The sequence below is a fragment of the Bufo bufo genome, chromosome 7, assembly GCF_905171765.1.
Source record: "Bufo bufo chromosome 7, aBufBuf1.1, whole genome shotgun sequence".
Lineage (NCBI taxonomy): Eukaryota > Metazoa > Chordata > Amphibia > Anura > Bufonidae > Bufo > Bufo bufo.
Genome location: NC_053395.1, coordinates 215,485,322 through 215,510,171, shown reverse-complemented (window position 1 = coordinate 215,510,171; position 24,850 = coordinate 215,485,322). Strand labels below are relative to the sequence as shown.

Below are 24,850 nucleotides of genomic sequence, written 5' to 3'. Positions count from 1 at the left end.
GCATGATGATTATAACACAATTGAGCATGGGGGGGGGGGGGGGGGGGGGTATGTATTAATAGCGCCATTTATAAAGCCTTGTCTGCCATCAAAGATGCCGCTATGATTCAGAAGGTCACGAAGGTTGCACCCATGTCTTTCAAGGAGCTTGCATGCCAAGTCTAGTCTATCATAAGAAGCAGAGGCATAAAGTATAATTGCAGTATCTGGTGTGGAACAAGAGAAGGGGCAGCAGCACAGACGTGGGCCGTATACACGTATTACCAATTCAGATGGTGCCAGTGGTGTTAGGCTCTAGCTTGGGGGCCCCAGCTCATCAGATACGGGCAAGGAAGAAACTGCAGATTTGCAAAAGGAAGTTGGTGTCTTCATTCACCCGGGCATGGCCACATTTTGACCCAAGCAAGTCTTTTTCAAGCCAATCTGGTGTGGCAGAGGACCACCCCAACTGCTACCTCTACAACCCCTGGTCAGAATGCTCCATTTTCGACAGATATTGCTCAGCCCCCTTAAACAAACCAAAGGAAAGCAATATTGCAGAAATTATCGAAAAAATGGCGCAAATGAGGGAAATGTGGATATAGGTTGGAGTCGAATGAGCGAATCGCTCAAAAATCAATTCTGGTCTGATCTGCTGAATCAGTCGATCGATTTGACCAGAATCAAAAATGCTTCAACTGGCCTGCACATTTGTGTTTGATGCTCTGAGGTCTCCTAGGACTAGGATAATTTTCCCCTCTAGCGCCTCACTTTTTAACTTTTTTTTGTATTATTTATTTTCTCTTTCAAAAAAACAAAATTCCCCCAAATTGAATTACCAAAGATTCGGATGCAATTCAAATTTTTGCAAAATTGGAGTTGAATTCGATTAATTTCATATTGATTTGTTTGTCTCTAAGTCTGACCATTGGAAACCCAACTAATCACCGGAATGGCGGTCCAGATCCCCTCTTTGCCGGGATCATAAGTGAGAAGAGAAGTGGAGCTGTCCATGCTTGCTTGTGCACTTTCTCTATTAAAAGGGTTGTCCGGGTTCAGAGCTGAACCTTGACATGCCCCCATTTTCACCCAGGCAGCCCCCCCTGATATGAGCAACGGAGCATTTCATGCTCTGATGCTCTCCCTTGCCCTGCGCTGGTTCGCACAGGGATTTTTTTAAAATATTTTTACAGGGGCTTTAGCAATGCCCTAGCCATTTTACAGACTAGGGCAGCGCCAAAGCCCGCCCATTAGTGCTGGTGACGTCTCCAGGTTCACTGCTAGGCGGGAGCTGCTAGTCTTTACCCAAGGAGAGCACGGTACATCAGTGGATCTCCAAGAAAAGCCTTTGCCCTGCAGGATTCAGCACAGGGCAAAGGAGAGCATCGGAGCATGAAATACTCCAATGTTCATGTCAGAGGGTCTGAGTGGGGGAAGAAGAGGATACAGTGAGGAACAGAAGTATTTGAACACCCTGCGATTTTGCAAGTTCTCCCACTTAGAAATCATGGAGGGGTCTGAAATTCACATTGTAGGTGCATTCCCACTCTGAGAGACAGAATTGAAAAAAAGAAAATTCAGGAAATCACATTGTATGATTTTTAAAGAATGTATTTGTCTTGCACTGCTGAACACAAGTATTTGAACACCTGAGAAAATCTGTGTTAATATTTGGTACAGAAGCCTTTGTTTGCAATTACAGAGGTCAAACGTTTCCTGTAGTTCTTGACCAGGTTTGCACACACTGCAACAGGGATTTTGGCCCACTCCCCCACACAGATCTCCTCTAGATCTGTCAGGTTTCGTGGCTGTCGCTGAACAACACGGAGTTTCAGCTCCCTCCAAAGATGTTCTATTGGATTTAGGTCTGGAGACTGGCTAGGCCACTCCAGAACCTTAATATGCTTCTTACGGAGCCACTCCTTGGTTATCCTGGTTGTGTGCTTCGGGTCGTTGTCATGTTGGAAGACCCAGCCACGACCCATCTTCAATGCTCTGACTGAGGGAAGGAGGTTGTTGCTCAAAATCTCACAATAAATGGCCCCATTCATCCTCTCCTTAATACAGTACAGTCGTCCTGTCCCCTTCGCAGTAAAGCACCCCCAAAGCATGATGTTACCACCCCCATACTTTACAGTAGGGATGGTGTTCTTGGGATACAAATCATTCTTATTTTTCCTCCAAACACGACAAGTGAAGTTTAGACCAAAAAGTTCTACTTTGGTCTCATCTGACCACATGACTTTCTCCCATGCCTCCTCTGGATCATCCAGATGGTCACTGGCAAACTTCAGACGGGCCTGGACATGTGATTACTTGAGCAGGGGAACCTTCAGTGCAATACATGATTTGAAACCATGACGGCGTAGTGTTCTACCGACAGTGACCTTTGAAACTGTGGTCCCAGCTTTTTTCATGTCATTGACCATCTCCTCCCTTGTAGTTCTGGGCTGATTCCTCACCTTTCTTATCATCAGTGATACCCCACGAGGTGAGATCTTGCATGGAGCCCCAGTCCGAGGAAGACTGACAGTCGTCTTTAGCCTCTTCCATTTTCTAACAATTGCTCCAACAGTTGATCTATTTTCACCAAGTTGCTTGGCAATTGCCCCGTAGCCCTTTCCAGGATTGTGGAGGTCCACAATTTTGTCTCTGGTGTCTTTTGACAGCTCTTTGATCTTGCCCATGGTAGTGGTTGGCGTCTGACTGACTGTGGGGTGGACAGGTTTCTTTAAAGAGCTCAGACAGGTGCTACTAAGTTAGATTAATGAGTGGAGTAGAGATCGACTTTTGAAAGGCACAGTAACAGGTCTTTGAGAGCCAGAATTCTTGCTGTTTCTCAGGTGTTCAAATACTTATGTTCAGCAGTGCATGACAACTAAAATCTTTAAAAATCATACAATGTGATTTCCTGTTTTTTTTTTTATTATTCTTTCTCTTAGAGTGGGAATGAACCTACAATGTGAATTTTAGACCCCTCCATTATTTCTAAGGGAAAGAACTTGCAAAATTGCAGGGTGTTCAAATACTTCTGTTCCTCACTGTATGTCCGGGTTCAGCTCGTGTTGCCTTTAGAACTGTCATGGGTTTGCATGCATAATGTGCCTGAAGAATTGACTCGCCCCAATTTTTTTTTTTTATGCAAGTGTCGCAGCGTGGCCTCGGCCCTAACTTTCTCAGGAAGATTGAGGAAGCCGAGCAATGTGGGATTGTTAATAACGTAAAAAAAAAAAAGCCGTAATGTAGTAGCAGAAATCTTCACGAAGAGCGATGTGAATATCATTTTAAAACAAAAAAAAGCACTAAATGTATGAATTATTCATGAAGGGAGCGTAAGGAATAAGCTTCACTAACAGTCTGAACGTGCTTATATAAGAGCGGCAGCGGTACAACGGCGGCGGCTGACAGCACTCCCACATAGATGGGTGGAAGAGTCTCTGGAGGGTGTCAGCGGACGTAATATAAAGTGATCACGGTGGGGGGGGCGACGAGTTTTCGGCACTTTCTATCACTCGTTGCAACCAGATAAATGGCTGATAACAGGGAGCAGCAGTTTACATTCAACTGAACAGGAAACGTGGCAAGTGGGGCACAAAGACCTGGAAAAGTATCGGATTTTTGTACAATTGGGGCATGCACCAAACCTTTCGACACCAGTTTTCTGGCACAAAGGGTTGATCCACTTGGTAGTCTTTTTTCGGGGCATTTACACCTTTTTTCTCCTCCTGAAGAAGCAATAACGTGAAACGCGCGTTGAGGGGAAGTCGCCATTTTACACTTTAATCGAAGACATGTTACAGCTAGTAAGGTCCATTTGCAGTCTTAACCATATGATATTATATCTTTATCATCCATTACACAGTGAGGAAAGATTTATAATGATTTAGGGGTTGGTTCAGAGGCGGTATTGAACTGCCTAGGATGTGTTACGCTAACCTCATATATCATTGCTGTCAGTAACTAACTAAAAAGAGTTAGTCGGCCATGCCTTGCCTAAATGAGATGGATGCGGGGCATTAAAAGATTTTTTGGTACCTTTATACTATCCTGACATCATGGTTCTGTGATTAAATATGTACTATGGCACTATATGTTTGAATCCCTACTGTAATTATGAAATGGTAATTAGTATTTTTTAATCATGTTTAATAAAAAGTGAATTTTAAAGGAACAGAGTATTACTCATATGTTGTTGGTTTAGTAGATTTACACCTTTTTTGCAGTTTTTTTTCTTTTGTGCTGCATTTACTGCACCTTGCATCATTTTGTTCAGCTTTTTATTTTATTTTTTACATTTTTTCTTTTCTTTTTTACTTTTTGAAACACACTACAGACAAAGGAGGAAATTTATTATTCCACCCACACCAGTTGTTTGGGACTAAAAAGTTGCAAACTGCGTGTTTGCAACTTTTTAAGTGCCACCTGTGTTGCTCCACTGCCCTTGCCACTTTGACAAAAAGTGAATGCGGCGAGGGCATGGAGGGGTCGGGGGCCAGCCCCCCTTCTCCAGCACATTTATCTTCCTTTATGCCAGGGTAGAAAACTGAAATCTATGGCAGCCAGGGACTGCAGTAGATCTCACTTAAGGCACATGGACTTCTGGAGATAAGCCTAATTTATGACGAAGCATGTGCCTCATCATAAATTAGCTAACTCTTACAACAGCACAGGGGAGATCATAGACCAGCGTTAAATGCTGGTCTATGATACATTTCCCCCCATAGTGTTTTGTCATGGAGGTTTTTTGTCTTACATTTATGTATTTTCAGCATTTTGGACATTTTTTTTATGCCATAGCTAATGCTGTTTTTGCTGGTATTTTTTCCTTGGACATTTCTTTAGGAGTTGAAAAACATCGTAAAATACTCCTGTTTAAAATGTTAGAATAAAAATAACGCTAAGAAGGCTGTACAAAGGTAAAAAAAAAATATGATCAGTAAAAACACAGAAAAAGAAAGTATGGGGGAGATTAATCATGAGGCGAATTATTAAAGTCAATTTTGCTGGAGCCTGAATTGCCATAATTTGCGCCAAATTTATTAAATGTCGAACAATATTTGATACATTTGGTGCATGTTTAAGTGTAACACCTTTCTAGAGACGTTGCTCCACAGTAAGACAGTTGCAATTTTTGACATTTTTAAGAGTCGTAGTTAATAAATTTGGCTTAAAGGGGTTGCCAACTTTGTAGATATGTGTTTGTAAAATGACTATATGACACTGTTTTATGGTGAATTTTATGATTAATAAATAGGCTTAAGCAGGCTAAGTGATAAAAATATTTACTAAGTGTGAAATCACATACAAAATAAATAGTAATCAATCACCTGGCCTACACAATACAATATGAGAGGGAATTCATGTAGCCATGTTGTAGCACATGGCCAACGCCCCATGGTAATACAAGAGAGAGAGAGAGAGATAGTGACCTACAGAATCCTACCTAGATGATGTTCTAAATGGAGTTCCAGTTATTTGTCTTTGTGCCCAAAGGTTTATACCTTTCAGCTCCTCCTCCTAAGGATGTCCAGTGTGAAGTACGCAAGTCTCTAAGATAATCACTCAGGAATGCAGCCTTCTCAGTGTATATGTTTTCTAACTATCCCTACATTACAAGGAATAAAAAAGGTGATATAATAATTAAAGGGGACAGAACCAATCAATAGTTAATTATGTAAAATACCCTTACAACACAGACACTTACTAATATAGTCTTTGTGGATATTTTGTTTTCTATATTTCATAAGCTATGTCCCATTGATGGGCAAATCTTCTGTGCTGTCCCCATAGAGGTCCTGTCCATAAAATGGCTGCTGATGTCATGTGACCAGGCAAATCCCTCAGCCTCCTCCATTCTCTAATCTGATATCTACGCTTGCACTGTTGGGAGTTCAGTGCAGGTGCAGTGTGCTTGAATGGAGGAGGCTGAGGGATGTGTCTGGTCACATGACCCTCCATCAGCAGCCATTTTATGGACAGGACCTCTATGTGGACAGCACACAAGATTTGCTCAAATGGGAAATGGCTTAAGAAATATAGAAAACGGCGCAGAATATCCACAAAGTGCCATATAGTTATCTTATTTACACATGGAAAATCCCTTTAAATCAGTTTTATCTGCTGACCACAGCCACTAATCAAAAATGTGCAAAAATAAAAAAGGTTGTAATTTTGTGCACAAATAAGGCCAAAAGTTTGCAAAACCCTGAATTCTGCATTCTGGAGTGCAGGTCTTGATAAATCTATATGTGAAGGAAGCCTAAAGGGGTTGAATACTTTAGCAATGCACTAAAGCAATCAGGAAAAATCTTCCCGTCCACCACATGCAAACAGCCCCAACCAGTGCTAGTATTTGAGTCCAGCAAGGAACCCTCCTTCACTACGGTCTTACATAGTACCAACCTGGAGGTAACCTACCTTCATTATAAATGGTGGCTTGTTGGTAGAGGATCGGGACAGGACACCACGATATTACTTGGATTACTCTCACTCTCATCATCAATTTGCTGTAACGTGAGGGTGTACAGTCCTGACAGAGCCAAATTAAATATCCTGTATGTTTCTATAATGTAGTAGAGACATCAAATTAAACCCCAAATAGGAAGCTAATAAAGATTACAGACGGATGAATCAGAAACAAATCACATTAGACTGAGGTTCGTACGCGGCGCCCAGATGGAGCACAACGAATGATTAAATACATAATTTATTTACCGCCTGCTGTAATTAAATTGCTGTTTTGTTGATTGTAAGTTCAGACATAAAAGTTGATTTTTTGCGGATTCACAAACTATTGACAGATTCCCCCTTCCCATATTCAGTGCCCGTCCTTGGAAATTACCGGGGAAGCATCGGAGGAGGGAACGTGAAATAATGACTCAACGTCTGACTCTGTAGTCAAAGGACTTTTACTTTCTTAAATAAGTCAGTGACTTTTAATAACGATCCATTAACATTGCCTTAAAGGGTTATTCCATGATTAATGTAAAAACAATTAAAATAAGACCTCATGCAGTACATGACAATCTCTTTCTAATAAAGCTAGAACCAGCCCTGTACCTCACATGGATCCAGAGATCTAGCCATTCATTGTGCCAATACAGTAGATTTATTGAAAGCTGGCAGATTGGGGGCTGTGTCCTTTCTTCTGCAGCTCTCTCCCTATCACAGATCAAAGTGTGTGTCCTTTCTTCTGCAGCTCTCTCCCTCTCACAGCTCAGGGTGTGTGTCCTTTCTTTTGCAGCTCTCTCCCTCTCACAGCTCAGGGTGTGTGTCCTTTCTTCTGCAGCTCTCTCCTTTTCATGATCAGGAAATGTGTACTTTCTTTTGCAGCTCTCTCCCTATCACAGCTCAGGGTGTGTGTCCTTTCTTCTGCAGATCTCTCTCTATCACAACTTAGGGTGTGTGTCCTTTCTTCTGCAGCTCTCTCCCTATCACAGTTCAGAGTCTGTGTCCTTTCTTCTGCAGCTCTCTCCCTATCACAGCTCAGGGTGTGTGTCCTTTCTTCTGCAGCTCTCTCCCTATCACAGCTCAGGGTGTGTGTCCTTTCTTCTGCAGCTCTCTCCCTATCACAGCTCAGGGTGTATGTCCTTTCTTCTGCAGCTCTCTCCCTATCACAGCTCAGGGTGTATGTCCTTTCTTCTGCAGCTCTCTCCCTATCACAGCTCAGGGTGTGTGTCCTTTCTTCTGCAGCTCTCTCCCTATCACAGCTCAGGGTGTGTGTCCTTTCTTCTGCAGCTCTCTCCCTATCACAGCTCAGGGTGTATGTCCTTTCTTCTGCAGCTCTCTCCCTATCACAGCTCAGGGTGTGTGTCCTTTCTTCTGCAGCTCTCTCCCTATCACAGCTCAGGGTGTGTGTCCTTTCTTCTGCAGCTCTCTCCCTACCACAGCTCAGGGTGTGTGTCCTTTCTGCAGATCTCGCCTTACCACAGATTAGGGGGAGTGTCCTTTCTACTGCAGCTTTCTCCCTATCACAGCTCAGGAGGTGTGTCCTTTCTGTTGCAGCTTTCGCCCTATCATAGCTCAGAATGCATGTCCTTTCTGCTGCAGCTCTCTCCTTACCACAGCTCAGGGGGACTGTCCTTTCTGCTGCAGCGTTCCCCCTATCACAGGTCATTGAGAGTATCTTTTCTGCTGCAGTTCTGTACCTATCACAGCCTATGCAGCGTGTCATTTCTGCTGCAGCTCTCTCCTTACCACAGCTCAGGGAGGCTGTCCTTTCTGCTGCAGCGTTCTCCCTATTACAGGTCATTGAGAGTATCCTTTCTGCTGCAGCTGTCTACCTATTAATCACAGCCCATGCGGCGTGTACTTTCTACTGCAGCTGTCTCCTTTAAACGGTCACAGTTTCTAACTAAAGATAGGGCTGGTGGCAGTTGAAAGATGGAACTGAGCATGTGTGACCATCTTGCCAAGTGAAAAGAGAAATATGGAAAAGAACAGACAGCAGGTGGCACTATACACATACATTTAATTGAATAACTCAGGGGCTATGCTAAATTTTTAATTACCTTCAGATGCAAAAGTATTCAGATCCAGGTGCTGGTTTGAAAAATGGAGAGTATTTATCCTGGTACAATGTCTTTAAAGGGGTATTCCATGGGAGATCATGAGAGACCAGAATATCCCTTTAAGGTCTATTCACACTGGACAGATTTGGGTAATGTACCATTTGGGTAATGTACCATTACTAGAGTGAAAGCACCGCCAGCATTCAAAAGTGACCAAAACATCAGCCAGGAAGCATAGGAACTGAGAAGTGGTGTGTAGTCACCACCTGCAGAACCGCTCCTTTATTAGGTAATGTACCATTTATCTGAATGGAGGACGCCACAGTAACATCCCCGTTTGGATATACGGAACTGAGTTTGGGTCACAGAAATTTCTGTACCAAATCGGTTGCCTTAAAGTGAAGGTCCATCCGTGGGCTCTGATTTGTGCTATAATATTTTTTTCTGTATATATAGTCAGATTTAAAGGGGTTGGCCCGTCTCACACATCGGTGTCAGATAGGTGTGGGTCCCACTTACCTGACCCGTACTCAAATTGTGTCTGACTGTGTGAACGCTGAGGATTTATGACTGACAGATATTGTCACCCAGCTTTCCCAGAAACAGATGTATATAATTTTATGTCTTATTTCTAGGAGCAAAAGGGGAGTGAAAAACAGCAGCAGAATGTATGTGAGAAAAGGAGCAGACACCTGTCCCCGGCAGACCATGCGCAGGTATCTGCTGTTCATGACGTTGCTCCTGCCTTTTACGAAAGCGGATTTTACACTTCAAGAAGTCAAACCGTTCACGTGGAAATCAGGTAAAAACTCTTCCTGTATGGTCAGTGTCGGACTGGGGTGCCTAGGGCCCACCAGTAAAATGTATTTAGGCGGCCCACAGTACGGATATATTAAAATATAATAAATAATCTAACAAGTTGTGTATGTAGTACAGTAAGTCTAATGTGTTATGTGCCACTTGTGCAGGGGAGGGAGACTAGGGGCCCACCATGCTCGGGGGCCCACTAGGCGATTCCCCTGTACCCCTGTGGTCCAGTCCGAGCCTGTGTATGGTATAAATACTGCTGGCATACTGGATTTTTCCTGCGGGAGTCTGTAAGCACATAGACTTTGGTGGCTATGTTCCCATAGGCCATCCAAAGTGCGGCAGCCAGTTCCCGCTGAGAAGCAACCTGCCAGAGTTCATTCATCCGGCATAGCCGGATCATGTCGGGAACTGCTGGATCCCTGTTGACTACAGTGGGATCCAACAGGGATCTGGACGCTTTCCGGCATAAATGTCAGCTTTTGGATGGACAAAAAGTCATGCTGCAGGAACTTTTGTCCAGCCAAAAGCCAGCATTTATGGTGGAAATAGCAGCCGGATCCTATTGTAGTCAATGGGGATTCGATAGTTCTGGGCATTATCCAGCAGGGTGTTTCTGCCAAATTTCAAAATGCTGAACGTATGGACACCTTTGGGGGCTTTTTTTTTTTACTTATTGTATTGTACTCGTTTTGAGCTATAAATTGTTTTTTCAATTGGTCTTTATTAAACATGTTGAGCCTCTTTCTCTGTATAGCCTTGAGATTCTCTTCTAGCAGGATCTGTATTTTTACTGTTTCCTGTCAGGCAGTGTACGGATGAAAACATCTGGTGTCGAGGAGGTGCAGCCAATGGCAGGTGGGGACGAGCCTTTCTAGCGTCACCTGCGGTGCTATGGAGGCTCGTCCCCGTCCCCGCATGCCATTGGCTGCTCCCTCCCCTACACCGGATGTTTTAATCCGTGTACAGGGAGAAGCAGCAGCAGCGGTGGTGCGGGGACCAGGAGCGCTGCAGGGAACGGGGTAAGTGTTTTCCCACAGAGGGGCCTAGCACATGGGAGGGCTTTTGTAGATACTGGATAACTCCTTTAACCCTTTGTGATAAAATGGCTGAATATTTTTAAAGACCAATTGAAGAAAAGATTTTGAGCCCAAAATAAGAAAAATGCAATTATAAAAAGAAATTGCTCCAGAAGGTGTACATAGCCTTTAAATGGGTTGTCCCATTACAACAACGTATCCACTATCCACAGGGTAGGGGATTGTGTCTGATCTGATGCCTGCTGCCTCTTCATTCAGCTCTATGGGGCTGCTGGAGGTAGCAGAGCTGGCAGTCCCATAGAGCTGAATGGAGCGGTGGACAACACGATGCACATGGAAATCGACGTCCTGCGGTGTGTGGATTTTAAATCCAAAAAATGTCAATTTGCGCTGTAGATTTCCTTTGCAGATTTCACCTTTTGCAACTCAGAGGAAAAAAGTATGGCAAATCCACCGCAAAATGCGCAGGGAACACGCCCTGGATCTGCAGCAAAATGTGTCTCGCTTGGATGTACCCTAAAAGCGGCCCGCCAATCTGTCTCGCTCTTGAGTGATACGTCCCCAACTTCCATCGGCAGATTTACTGTTCAGTGCCTTAGGAAAACTGGGTGACAACCTTTGTCATATGTATCGGCTACCAAGCTAGTTGTCACAAAATCAGGTTAACATAAAAACAGTAAAATAGTTTGAATAACTACTTGCGTCCCCTATTAACCCCCCCCCCCCCCCCCAACAGTCACACTAAAATTGGAAAAACCATCCCAAAAATTTCACTTTTTGTTGTAGATTCTGAAATTATGTCTGAAGGAAATATAGTTGCTGCACAACTCGGGTGATTGAAGTCCATTTTAACCCCTTTAGCCTCACCAGTAACATTCCCCCCCCCCCCCCCCCCCCCTCCATGTTCCAGTGGTCATAACTTTATTTTATTTTTTTATTTAGTTTAGCTATATGAGAATTTTAATTTTGCTGGATGAGTTGTAGTTTATTTTAACCATTTTCGGGTACATATAGAGTATTAAATAACTATTTTATTTTTATGGAGAAAGATAAAAAGTAACACGTTATTTTGGGTGGCTGCATTCCAAGAGCCAGAACATTTTTTTTTTCTGATGACTCTCTGAGGGCTAATATATTAGTAAGGCCCTTTTCAGACGACCGTACTTCTGCCATGCCCATGTTGTGGACTGCAAACAGCGTGTCCGCAAGACATGGGCACCGGCCGTGTGAACTCTGGGCTGCAGTATGGACCCATTGACTTGAATATAGCAAAAGATCTCTTATCTTTTGTGGTACGGAGGCACGGACCTGGAAACCCACGGAAGGGTTTTCTTGTGTTTCCATGGACTTCCGATCTGTGCCTCTGCACCGCAAAAGATAAGACATGTCCTATCTTTTTCCGTATGTTGCGGATCGAAGACCCATTTAAGCTCGGCTCTTTTTCCCAAAGCTGGAGCAGAGCTCGGGCAAAACTGTTAAGGGGTTAAATGCTAATTCTGGAGTGTCTGGTCTTAAAGCTCTGCATTGTGCCTGTCTTCTATTATTCTTCCTGGAAATATATGAACACATTGATAACTGGGTCTTACTATTCCTCTTGTCAAAGCAATGTGTCCTTACATAATCTGACACTGAGTAGTCAATGGTGACCATGTCAGACTTCATAGAGATACACTCTATTGACAAAGGTAACTGTACCACTCAATCCATTATTCCATATATTTCCAGGAGGGATAACAGAGGAAAATTGCAATGCAAATTACCTAGTCAGGGAGTGTAATTTTAGGAAGTGCAGAGGTGGCTGTCTTACCAAGACAGCTGGTGCCTGAGGGTATCTAAAAGTCTCTCTGCCACATAAGGAGATACCAGTATTATAAACAGCACATGATACATCAGACATTGGGCCGAGGAACATCAGTTACACCTTTCTGCTCCAGAATTGCTCTTATCGGCATGTATCTAATATGGGAGTATCCAAGAAGTTTTATTATCCTTTTTACACACACAGTCCATAGGATGTGGCTTGGATTGCATCATTCATTTGAATAGGGACAAGCTGCAATACCAAAATCAGCCATAGACAAGGGTGGCGCTATTACAACTCCTTTAATAAAGCAGAGCACCTTCAGTAATCCTGGTAATAAGAATACGTTAACCCTTTCTTAAGTATGTATATTTTGCATCAGTACTTTCTTATTTTTGCCGAACTGATGAAGATTGATGACCTAATTGTAAAATTGGGCTTATGTTTGTGGAATTTGCTCAATTTTGGAAATCTCCATTGTCTTTCTTAAATTGAACTTATGTTAAAAAAAAATAAGATTTTGCTATCGTGTAGAGTCTCAATGCGGAGATGATTTATGGCAGAAACAACCTGCACTATTACAATTGCCGAAGGCTATTTGTGTAGCATTTATCTGTGAAAAAGAGACATTGTGCGTATAGCTGCTGTATGCAAATTGTTTTCCTCTGTAGAGTGAACCAGAAAATCCCATATATCATTTACGGTAGCCCCATCCCCCCCCCCCCACCTTCCCTGACCCCCAACTCCTTTTTGGCCGTACCTTTGTTTTGTCTGGAATAAAATGATGAATTTTCATACATTTCTGTGGCTTGTATAGACGGCACGGCGAGCTGGTTTGTACATCTGTCATAATTATACTGATAAATAAAGCAGCCGTGGGATATAAAATACCCAGATTTTATATTCAGCCGTATGCCGTCTGTTCTTGGCTTATACCACCAGAGTAGAAGTTTTGTCTGCTACATACCCTGTGTGCTTAATAATTTACTGCGGTTATCTCACTCGTGCGCCGCTCTGTTCTCGATCGGAAATTAACCCTACCTTTCCAATGTACACTGGGTGCATGCACTTTATGGCAGCTGCAACGGATGGGAGTAAATTGTGAGAAAAATGTCCATAGACTAATAGATTTTTGTAGGGACAGAGAAGAGTGCAGGAGTGAGAGGGGAGAGTCTTATCTGTGTGTATAGTATTAATATCCTGCCTCCAGCCATGCAATAGAGCTCTCATCTGTCATTAAATCCTTACTGTCTAATGATAATGAGATGACTCTGCTGACTCTAACCAAGTGTACACAGCAAAGCAGAAATTTGGAAAACTGAGCAGAAAACCTTTGGGCTTTATCACAGTCATTCATTACTATTCCAATATACATTCACTTTATGGTAGCTGCAATGAATGTGAGTGAATGGTCAGAAAAATGTCAATAGACTAACAGTTTCCAGGGAGAGATAAGAGCACAACCCTTCCCCTAGAGACCAGGGAGTGAGAAGGGAGCTGCATATATAGACTTATCTATGTGTAAAGTATTGCTATCCTGCCTCCAGCTATACAACAGAGCTCTCATCTGTCATACAATCCCCACTGTCTAATGATAATGAGATGACAATGCTACTCTAACCCTGTCTACACAGCAAAGCAAAAAAAATTAAAACTGAGCAATGGAAACAGGTGGCCTGTATTACAATTCTTCATTACCTTTCTGACATAAACAGGGTGCATGCATTTTATGGCAGCTGCAATGAATGGTAATGAATGGTAAAAATGTCCATATATTAACACAGTTTCCAGGAAGAGTGCAGCCCTTCCCATACAGACAGGCAGTGAAAGTGAAGCTCCATATAGGATATTTTCTGCATGTATAGCATTACTGTCCAGCCTTCAGCTGTATAACAGAGCCCTTATCTGTCATTAAATCACCACTGTCTAACGATAATGAGATGGCTCAGCTGAGCTTGCCCCAATCTACACAGCAAAGGTAAACATTAGAAACTGAGTAGAAAATAGGTGGCCTAGTGTATATGCTCCAGTGACCTGTGTGAAGACTTGAATAGTTGAAGACATTCTTATATGAAGAAAAACAAAAAATATATACAAAATTTTTTACTAAATATATTTATAATAAAAAGGGCATTCTAAGAACCAAATTTCATATTTGGACCAGTGCCGTTCTTGCATGGTGCAGTACAGGAAGAATGGAAGGAATGTATTAAGCTGAATCCGCAAGAATTCTATCTTAATTTGCCTTGTGTCAGATTTATTATGTGGTTTAGACACTTTTTGTCAGTTTTCATTTGTGGCTTACAAAAGGCTGCGTAGCTTAAAATGCATAAATTGTGTCAAAATGGCATAAAAATTTACAAAATTTAAGACAGTTATAATAACCCTCCTCAAATTTTCAAATTTTCTTTTATTACCTCTACGCTACTTTGTGATGAGCATATTTATCATATAAATGACGTACATTACACACATTTTATACTATGTTAAAAGTAGTACTTGCTGATATTATGTAATATTAATAGAATCAGGGCCCCGCCAGGATCCTATCACCTATTTGCTGCCGTTCTCCAGAGACTTCATTGAATTTCGTTACAAATAGACCCCGTCATTCTGGGCTAGAACATCCTTAATATCAGTGGGTAGAGGAGGAGATGATTACAGTGAGAATCCTCAGCGTGACCATTATCTGCAGATCGTGATGAACGGCAGAATGAAATCAGTTCCTTCAGCTTTTGAATTTCACTAAGTGTTTTCTTTTGATAATACAGTATAATGAACACAATTTACAGCCATGAAATACCCCCGGTGGGTCACTTTCTCCTTGCTGATGGTTTGGGGCTCTTGGGGCATTTTATTAATCTTTCATTACCGGCCCACACCAGTTAATTGGAAAATCTTTGTTTTAAGGAAAACCAGAACATTTTCAAGACTGGTTTAGGTCATAGGAAGGATCACATAATCAGTGAAGGTTGTTAAAGGGATCCTGTGGCTTGACTCCCCCCCCCTCCCCTCCCCAAGGGTATTGTCACGAAGACTAAATACCTGTTCGAAGAAATTGTGCAGAAAAGATCCATGGCCATATGATCCATGAGGTTCTCATTGGAAAAAAATGCAATTTGGAAGTGCAATGGATTTCAAAGTGGAATAGGCATCATAATCCATGTGAACATACCCTAATATAGACAACCATAAGTAAGACGAACTTGCTATGGTCTACAATGCCCGCTGAGGCAGTGACCACCAGTGATCCTCCTCAGCCAGTGATTGACTGAGAAGGCATTTCCAGCTATTTGCTGTGTTTCGAGTCGGGACCAGGAAGCAGAGAGCAGTGGGGATCATACCACCGGTGGAGGATTGGAGAGTTAAGTAATGATTATTTATTTTTTACCCATTCTGTCCCGTTTACAAAAATTTTGTTTTCCTATATACACTATGTCTTAAGGTCAAGGTCAGTTGGTATATGGTAAATGGGAGCAATGTATTGATAAATATATTAGAGCATCTTAGAGATGACAATCATCAAGAGGGGTGGTCCTCTCAAGGAAGAGGGACAATATACATTGGTGTTAAGGACCTTGAAAAGCCATCAGTGAAAATTCTAAGATAGTCTTCTAAAAAAAAGTAGTCTATTGAATTGGCCAAAAATATTAAGAAATCTTACTGAAACCAGGAGCATTCATTCTAGTTCTCCTTGGGTGCAAAGCTGAGATCAACAACAGGTTCTTGTGCTCCATTAGCCTCTCTGTGGACTGGATTACTTTCTGCTCCACTGACAGCTTTGTGATGTCACTGCATGGGGTGTGACTGCCAGTCAGTGTCTTTGAAACATCTGCTGATCCTCCTCAGACCATCTGTAGAACCATCAACCAAAGTCTTATAGATCTGGTGTATAAACATCACATATCGTGCTTCCCTTGACTAGACTCCTTCGATATTAGGGGTACATGTACCATGGAGGCATTCAAAGCTACGTCTTTGAGGTTTCTGGAGAAATCTGGAACCAGAAACTGGTTGTCTCTATCTTCTATTCCCAACAGGAAATTTAGGAAGGACTCTTGTGTCCCACGCACAAAGCAAACAACACAGGGGTACGAAGTCTGCGCATTTTGGTTTGGGAAGGAGCTGGGTGGCAAACAAGCACCCACCAGAATTTTCTGAAAGGGATTGGTTATAGTGGCCTGGACCAACACCAAAGGGTCAACCACCAACTTTTTATTTTTCTATTGGTCCCATTTGTCTCTTTTATGCTCATGTCTGATATTGAGAACAGATGTAATTGGGTAACCGCCATAGCAGATTCCCTCGGGCCCAACACCAGTGTTAGAGGATCCTCAGAGGTGGAGAGCAGAGGTCATGCTTGAGGGGACACCATAATTCCTTGTCACTTCCTACTTCTGATCATCGAACATGCTCGCTTTGGTCCAATGCTTTCTAGATGGTCTCATTACGCATTAGAATTGGGAGAAGTGGGGGGGGGGGGGGGGCATATGAGGCATCTCAAGATTGATTGAATTGAATAAAAAAAAAATATAGGTGTTACATGGATGAGGAGCATGTATGGCCTATAAGTCTCCTCAAGCTGATTTAGGCGCTCTCTCCCCAAGGAGAGAAAGTACCCCCAAAATCTTGGTTCAGTCCTCTCACCCAGTTAAGCCAGTACTCTACACTGATGAGGGGCAATCACTCCGAAACATCTGTCTGCAGATAAGGTACTGGCTTTAGTTATAATCCAAGTTATGTCTCAAGGCCTATTTAAAGGGTCAAACATTGACTTAGGATAACTGCCTTACATCTGGTGGCATTAGAGGCAGAGCTTGTTAAGAGCTCATTTGCATCCCTTTCTTCCATGGATGAATCCTGAGACATAAAAACCTGCCTGACCTTTGTCATTCAATAATGGATGGATTTGTGAATGATTTCAGACAGAATATCGACCAAACTATTTGTGTCCTCTTGAGTCTATTTCCATGGACTGTAGGCACCTCTAGGTCCTCGCCCCTTGATATTTGGCTGGAGCAGAATACCTGAGCCCATACTTCATCATCCTGGGTAGGATGTGAGTGGAATATTAAGGAATGAATCCCAATGTGTCAGGCTACACTCTGCTTTCCAAAAATGTTCTCGGCAGCATGCGGCCTCTGATTTTGGATGCTGAGGCTCATTTGTCAATGTCCCAGCAATTTTATGGGCAGCCAAATTTCTCTATTAGAGCGTCCGGCTACAATTCATTCATGCCTTCACACTCGCCTCTGCGCTGGCAAAGTGTTGGGCTCCAGAATGGGTCTTAATTAACATCAGTCAGACCATTTATCACTGCAGAGAGCCCTGTCCTGCTCCATTAAGCATCACAATGTGTGACTGGGACATGTATGTGCTACGTGACCCCCAGAGCCAAGCTCCGTAAGACTGAAAGGTGGTACTGAACATAAAGGTTTAATGACCAGGCCATGATAGGGAATGTAGTGGGTATGATAGGGAATGTAGTGGGTATGACAGGGAATGTAGTGGGTATGACAGGGAATGTAGTGGGTATGATAGGGAATGTAGTGAGTATGATAGGGAATGTAGTGAGTATGATAGGGAATGTAGTGAGTATGACAGGGAATGTAGTGGATATGATAGGGAATGTAGTGAGTATGATAGGGAATGTAGTGAGTATGATAGGGAATGTAGTGTGTATGATAGGGAATGTAGTGAGTATGATAGGGAATGTAGTGTGTATGATAGGGAATGTAGTGTGTATGATAGGGAATGTAGTGGGTATGATAGGGAATGTAGTGAGTATGATAGGGAATGTAGTGAGTATGATAGGGAATGTAGTGAGTATGACAGGGAATGTAGTGGATATGATAGGGAATGTAGTGAGTATGATAGGGAATGTAGTGAGTATGATAGGGAATGTAGTGAGTATGACAGGGAATGTAGTGTGTATGATAGGGAATGTAGTGTGTATGATAGGGAATGTAGTGGGTATGATAGGGAATGTAGTGGGTATGATAGGGAATGTAGTGTGTATGATAGGGAATGTAGTGAGTATGATAGGGAATGTAGTGTGTATGATAGGGAATGTAGTGAGTATGATAGGGAATGTAGTGTGTATGATAGGGAATGTAGTGGGTATGATAGGGAATGTAGTGGGTATGATAGGGAATGTAGTGAGTATGACAGGGAATGTAGTGTGTATGATAGGGAATGTAGTGGGTATGATAGGGAATGTAGTGAGTATGATAGGGAATGTAGTGGGTATGATAGGGAATGTAGTGAGTATGACAGGGAATGTAGTGAGTATGACAGGGAATGTAGTGGGTATGATAGGGAATGTAGTGGGTATGACAGGGAATGTAGTGGGTATGATAGGGAATGTAGTGGGTATGATAGGGAATGTAGTGTGTATGATAGGGAATGTAGTGGGTATGACAGGGAAAGTAGTGCGCATGACAGGGAATGTAGTGGGTATGACAGGGAAAGTAGTGGGTATGACAGGGAATGTAGTGAGTATGATAGGGAATGTAGTGTGTATGATAGGGAATGTAGTGAGTATGATAGGGAATGTAGTGAGTATGATAGGGAATGTAGTGAGTATGATAGGGAATGTAGTGAGTATGATAGGGAATGTAGTGAGTATGATAGGGAATGTAGTGAGTATGATAGGGAATGTAGTGAGTATGATAGGGAATGTAGTGAGTATGATAGGGAATGTAGTGGGTATGACAGGGAATGTAGTGGGTATGATAGGGAATGTAGTGTGTATGATAGGGAATGTAGTGAGTATGATAGGGAATGTAGTGAGTATGATAGGGAATGTAGTGAGTATGATAGGGAATGTAGTGAGTATGATAGGGAATGTAGTGGGTATGACAGGGAAAGTAGTGGGTATGACAGGGAATGTAGTATGTATAATAGGGAATATAGTGGGGATGATAGGGAAGGTTGTGTGTATAATAGGGGATGTAGTGGGGATGATAGGGAATGTAGTATATATGATAGGGAATGAAGCGGGTATGATAGGAAATGTAGTGTGTATGATAGGGAATGTAGTGGGTATGATAGGAAATGTAGTGTGTATGATAGGGAATGTAGTGTGTATGATAGGGAATGTAGTGCGCATGACAGGGAATGTAGTATGTATGATAGCAAATGTAGTGGGTATGATAGCTTATGTAATGCGTATGATAGAGAATGTAGTGTGTATGATAGGGAAGTAGTGGGTATGACAGGGAATGTAGTATGAATAATAGGGAATATAGTGAGGATGATAGGGAAGGTTGTGTGTATAATAGGGGATGTAGTGGGGATGATAGCGAATGTAGTGGGGATGATAGCTAATTGTCACACCTGTGACAGGTGTTAGAAGGTCTGAAAGACTGACTGCACATGAGTGATCTGACAGCCTCTTTCGGTTTCACTTTGTCTGTGTGTTGCTGGTAGGTCCACACCTCCTGGTCAGGTGGGGATCATGTGACCTTTACCTCACCCTATTTAGTCTGACTTTACCCATCACTCCTTGCTCTGGATAGCTTCATTTGGTTTTGGAAGAGCTGGGGTGTGGTTCTTGTTGAAGTCCTGTTCGTCCATCATCCTCAGATGTTAAGTGTTCCGCTTGTTGTGTTTTGTATCCCCCCCCCCCTGGTTGTTTACTAGGCCTCAGCGAGACGCTGGTTCCTTCACCAGGGAAGGAACGGGTTGTCTCTGCCCCGTCATTACCTTTAGGACATCCAAGGGTGACCAGGGTTTTCCAGATTCCTGTGTATGGGCATCGAGAGGTGCCCATACGGATAGGAGTTAGGGCCAGGAGCAGAGTTTTATAGGTGGTGACCCTTTTCCTTCCCTAGTGGTGAGGCCTAGTGTCTTTCCTCTTCCTTATTCTTGTCTTTTGGTGTTCTCCCCTACTACATCTATGACACTAATGTAGTGCGTATGATAGGGAATGAAGTGGGTATGATAGTGAATGTAGTGTGTATGATAGGGGATGTAGTGGGTATGATAGGTAATGTAGTGGGGATGATAGGGAATGTAGTGGGCATGATAGGAAAATAGATACATTTGTTGAGCATTGTGTATCACACCTTAGGCTTAGATACACTGGCTCAGTAATGCACTGTCCTACATATAATCCGATGTATGTAACACATAATACACTTAGCTACATTGGTTTAACAGCACTGTATTACACATGGTAGGCTTAGCTGCCTTGGCTCAGCAAACAGTATCACACCTGATAGGCTTAGATACGTTGACAGAGCAGTTTCACACGAGTTAGATATCTTGGCTCGGCAAACAGTATCACACATTAGACTTAGATACCCTGGCTCAGCAGACAGTATCACACATTAGACTTAGATACCCTGGCTCAGCAGACAGTATCACACATTAAGCTTAGATACCCTGGCTCAGCAGACAGTATCACACATTAGACTTAGATACGCTGGCTCAGCAAACAACAGTATTACACATTAAGCTTAGATACCCTGGCTCAGCAGACAGTATCACACATTAGACTGAGATACCCTGGCTCAGCAGACAGTATCACACATTAGACTTAGATACCCTGGCTCAGCAGACAGTATCACACATTAGACTTAGATACCCTAGCTCAGCAGACAGTATCACACATTAAGCTTAGATACGCTTGCTCAGCAGACAGTATCACACATTAAGCTTAGATACCCTGGCTCAGCAGACAGTATCACACATTAAGCTTAGATATGCTTGCTCAGCAGACAGTATCACACATTAAGCTTAGATACGCTTGCTCAGCAGACAGTATCACACATTAAGCTTAGATACCCTGGCTCAGCAGACAGTATCACACATTAAGCTTAGATACGCTGGCTCAGCAGACAGTATCACACATTAAGCTTAGATACCCTGGCTCAGCAGACAGTATCACACATTAAGCTTAGATACGCTGGCTCAGCAGACAGTATCACACATTAAGCTTAGATACCCTGGCTCAGCAGACAGTATCACACATTAAGCTTAGATACCCTGGCTCAGCAGACAGTATCACACATTAAGCTTAGATACCCTAGCTCAGCAGACAGTATCACACAACAAGCTTAGATACCCTGGCTCAGCAGACAGTATCACACATTAAGCTTAGATACCCTGGCTCAGCAGACAGTATCACACATTAAGATTAGATACGCTGGCTCAGCAGACAGTATCACACATTAAGCTTAGATACCCTGGCTCAGCAGACAGTATCACACATTAAGCTTAGATACCCTGGCTCAGCAGACAGTATCACACATTAAGCTTAGATACCCTAGCTCAGCAGACAGTATCACACAACAAGCTTAGATACCCTGGCTCAGCAGACAGTATCACACATTAGACTTAGATACCCTGGCTCAGCAGACAGTATCACACATTAAGCTTAGATACCCTGGCTCAGCAGACAGTATCACACATTAAGCTTAGATACCCTAGCTCAGCAGACAGTATCACACAACAAGCTTAGATACCCTGGCTCAGCAGACAGTATCACACATTAAGCTTAGATACGCTTGCTCAGCAGACAGTATCACACATTAAGCTTAGATACGCTGGCTCAGCAGACAGTATCACACATTAAGCTTAGATACCCTAGCTCAGCAGACAGTATCACACAACAAGCTTAGATACCCTGGCTCAGCAGACAGTATCACACATTAAGCTTAGATACCCTAGCTCAGCAGACAGTATCACACAACAAGCTTAGATACCCTGGCTCAGCAGACAGTATCACACATTAGACTTAGATACCCTGGCTCAGCAGACAGTATCACACATTAAGCTTAGATACGCTGGCTCGGCTGCACGCTGCCCCACACTCGCTGTGACGTCTGTACATGATATGAAGTGGCAGAGAATAAGACACGACGCGCAGTCATCTTGTCCTCATCCAACCTAATGTTCAGCTCAGACGCAAAAGTCCGAGAAATGCGGAGAAAAACTTTGTTGTCTTCTCTGCTCTTAAATATCAAAGTCATTTCTTTTAATCGATCGCACAGAATTGCGAAGTGAAGGCGCCCGTCGTGTTTTACTGAATGTTGTGCGCAGGTTCTGATGATACAGCTAACATGCCTGCAGATGTAGCAGAGCCGACTTGTCATGCACGGGTATGTTCACACAGACGATTTGTTACAACTGTCTCATTCGTCTCAATGAAAATGATTTTCAGTCCCAGAAATTTCTGCAACAAATCTTCCGTGTGTGAATAGAGCTGACTGTCTCTTCCATGATAACTGAGGGTAGGATTTACCTGCAGTTCTAGAAAAATCTCCAGATAAGATATTGCAGCACATGAGGCACATCAACCTCAGCTCTGCTACATCTGTGCGTTTAAAACACTACAGGGGTTGTCTGAGACATATCCTCAGGACAGGTCATCAATATCTGATCAAAGGAGTTCTACTCCTGGGTCTCTCACCTGTCAGCTGCAGGAAAGAGCTTACATGAGTACCATGTCATCTTCCTCGGCCTGTGACATCATGTCCATTGGTCACATGGCCTTTCTGCAACTCGGTCCCATTCAACTGAATGGGATTGAGCTGCAATACCAAGAACAGCCACTATACAATGTATGGTGCTGTACTAGCGCTACCAGCTGATCGACAGGAGCGCTAGGTGCTCCCCACTGATTTCATATTGATGACCTATTCTAAGGATAGGTCATCAAAATTTAACCCCGGAATCCTTTTAAAGGGGTGTTCCAGGATTACTATGTAGATTCGCTGATGTCGTTGCTCACCTCATGTAGACCTTCCCCGTGCTTTTTTTAATTTGGACTCTCCTGACCCGTATTCACCATGTAAACCAATCCCTTTTTTTCCATCCTGTATGTAGCACTTCCTGTTCCTGTATCCAACCAAACCCATGATGCACTTCTCCTTCCTCTACCACAGCTCGAGCACCCCCCCTAACGACCCCCAGCTAGTTCATAGCTCCTCCCACCCAGCTAGTTCATAGCTCCTCCCACCCAGCTAGTTACATTGACACTCCCCTATCACCGCCCCTAACGAGCCCCAGCTAGTTTATAGCTCCTCCCACCCAGCTAGTTCATAGCTCCTCCCATCCAGCTAGTTACATTGACACTCCCCTATCACCGCCCCTAACGAGCCCCAGCTAGTTCATAGCTCCTCCCACCCAGCTAGTTAATAGCTCCTCCCACCCAGCTAGTTACATTGACACTCCCCTATCACCGCCCCTAACAACACTCAGCTAGTTCATAGCTCCTCCAACCCAGCTAGTTCATAGCTCCTCCCACCAAGCTAGTTACATTGACACTCCCCTATCACCGCCCCTAACGAGCCCCAGCTAGTTTATAGCTCCTCCCACCCAGCTAGTTCATAGCTCCTCCCACCCAGCTAGTTACATTGACACTCCCATATCACCGCCCCTAACGAGCCCCAGCTAGTTCATAGCTCCTCCCACCCAGCTAGTTCATAGCTCCTCCCACCCAGCTAGTTACATTGACACTCTCCTATCACCGCCCATAACAAGCCCCAGCTAGTTCATAGCTCCTCCCACCCAGCTAGTTACATTGACACTCCCCTATCACCGCCCCTAACGAGCCCCAGCTAGTTCATAGCTCCTCCCACCCAGCTAGTTCATAGCTCCTCCCACCCATCTAGTTACATTGACACTCCCCTATCACCGCCCCTAACAACACTCAGCTAGTTCATAGCTCCTCCCACCCAGCTAGTTCATAGCTCCTCCCACCCATCTAGTTACATTGACACTCCCCTATCACCGCCCCTAACGAGCCCCAGCTAGTTCATAGCTCCTCCCACCCAGCTAGTTCATAGCTCCTCCCACCCATCTAGTTACATTGACACTCCCCTATCACCGCCCCTAACAACACTAAGCTAGTTCATAGCTCCTCCCACCCAGCTAGTTCATAGCTCCTCCCACCCAGCTAGTTACATTGACACTCCCCTATCACCGCCCCTAACGAGCCCCAGCTAGTTTATAGCTCCTCCCACCCAGCTAGTTCATAGCTCCTCCCACCCATCTAGTTACATTGACACTCCCCTATCACCGCCCCTAACAACACTCAGCTAGTTCATAGCTCCTCCCACCCAGCTAGTTCATAGCTCCTCCCACCCAGCTAGTTACATTGACACTCCCCTATCACTGCCCTGTTGCATGCACCGCTCACGACAGGAAATATGGGCAATAAAGGTAAAAAGAAAATACATTACAAAATCACAGCGACCTACATAAAGGATTATTTTAAAGGATGTTGATGCAAACTGGAAAACCCCTTTAAGGTTGGGTAGTTACACTATAGGGACAATGCCATAAAAAACTGCAAACCTGGCGCACTCTGAAACAAAAAAGAAAAAAAGACACCGACCCAATAACTGCAGCGTAAGTGGATGCAAGTGCAGAAAAGCACCCCAAAAAAACGCCCTGTTTGCACTGCATTTTATAGCTTCCTATAGACTTACTGTCTACATTCGGCTGCGTCAATTATTTTCCCACACAGCTTTCTTGGGGCCTTTTTCCTGCCATTTTTTTCATGTGTTCTTTTTATATGCGGCCAGATGTTAACTAAAACTTTATATAGAAATATGAAAGACACAACTACAGTGTTTTAAGGGTACTTTCACACTTGCGTTATTCTTTTCCGGCGCTGAGTTCCGTCCTAGGGGCTTTATACCGAAAAAGCACTGATCAGTTTTATCCCCATGCATTCTGAATGGAGAGCGATCAGTTCAGGA

General features: G+C 43.4%; 1 protein-coding gene across 1 annotated transcript in view; it reads left to right on the top strand.

Moving 5' to 3' along the window:
* Window positions 1-24,850, top strand: part of THSD7B (thrombospondin type 1 domain containing 7B) — a 594,761-nt gene that overhangs the window by 156,488 nt on the left and 413,423 nt on the right. Inside the window, 1 exon segment of the mRNA XM_040440450.1 lies at window positions 9,125-9,291. Coding sequence (XP_040296384.1) covers window positions 9,125-9,291 — 167 coding nt within the window.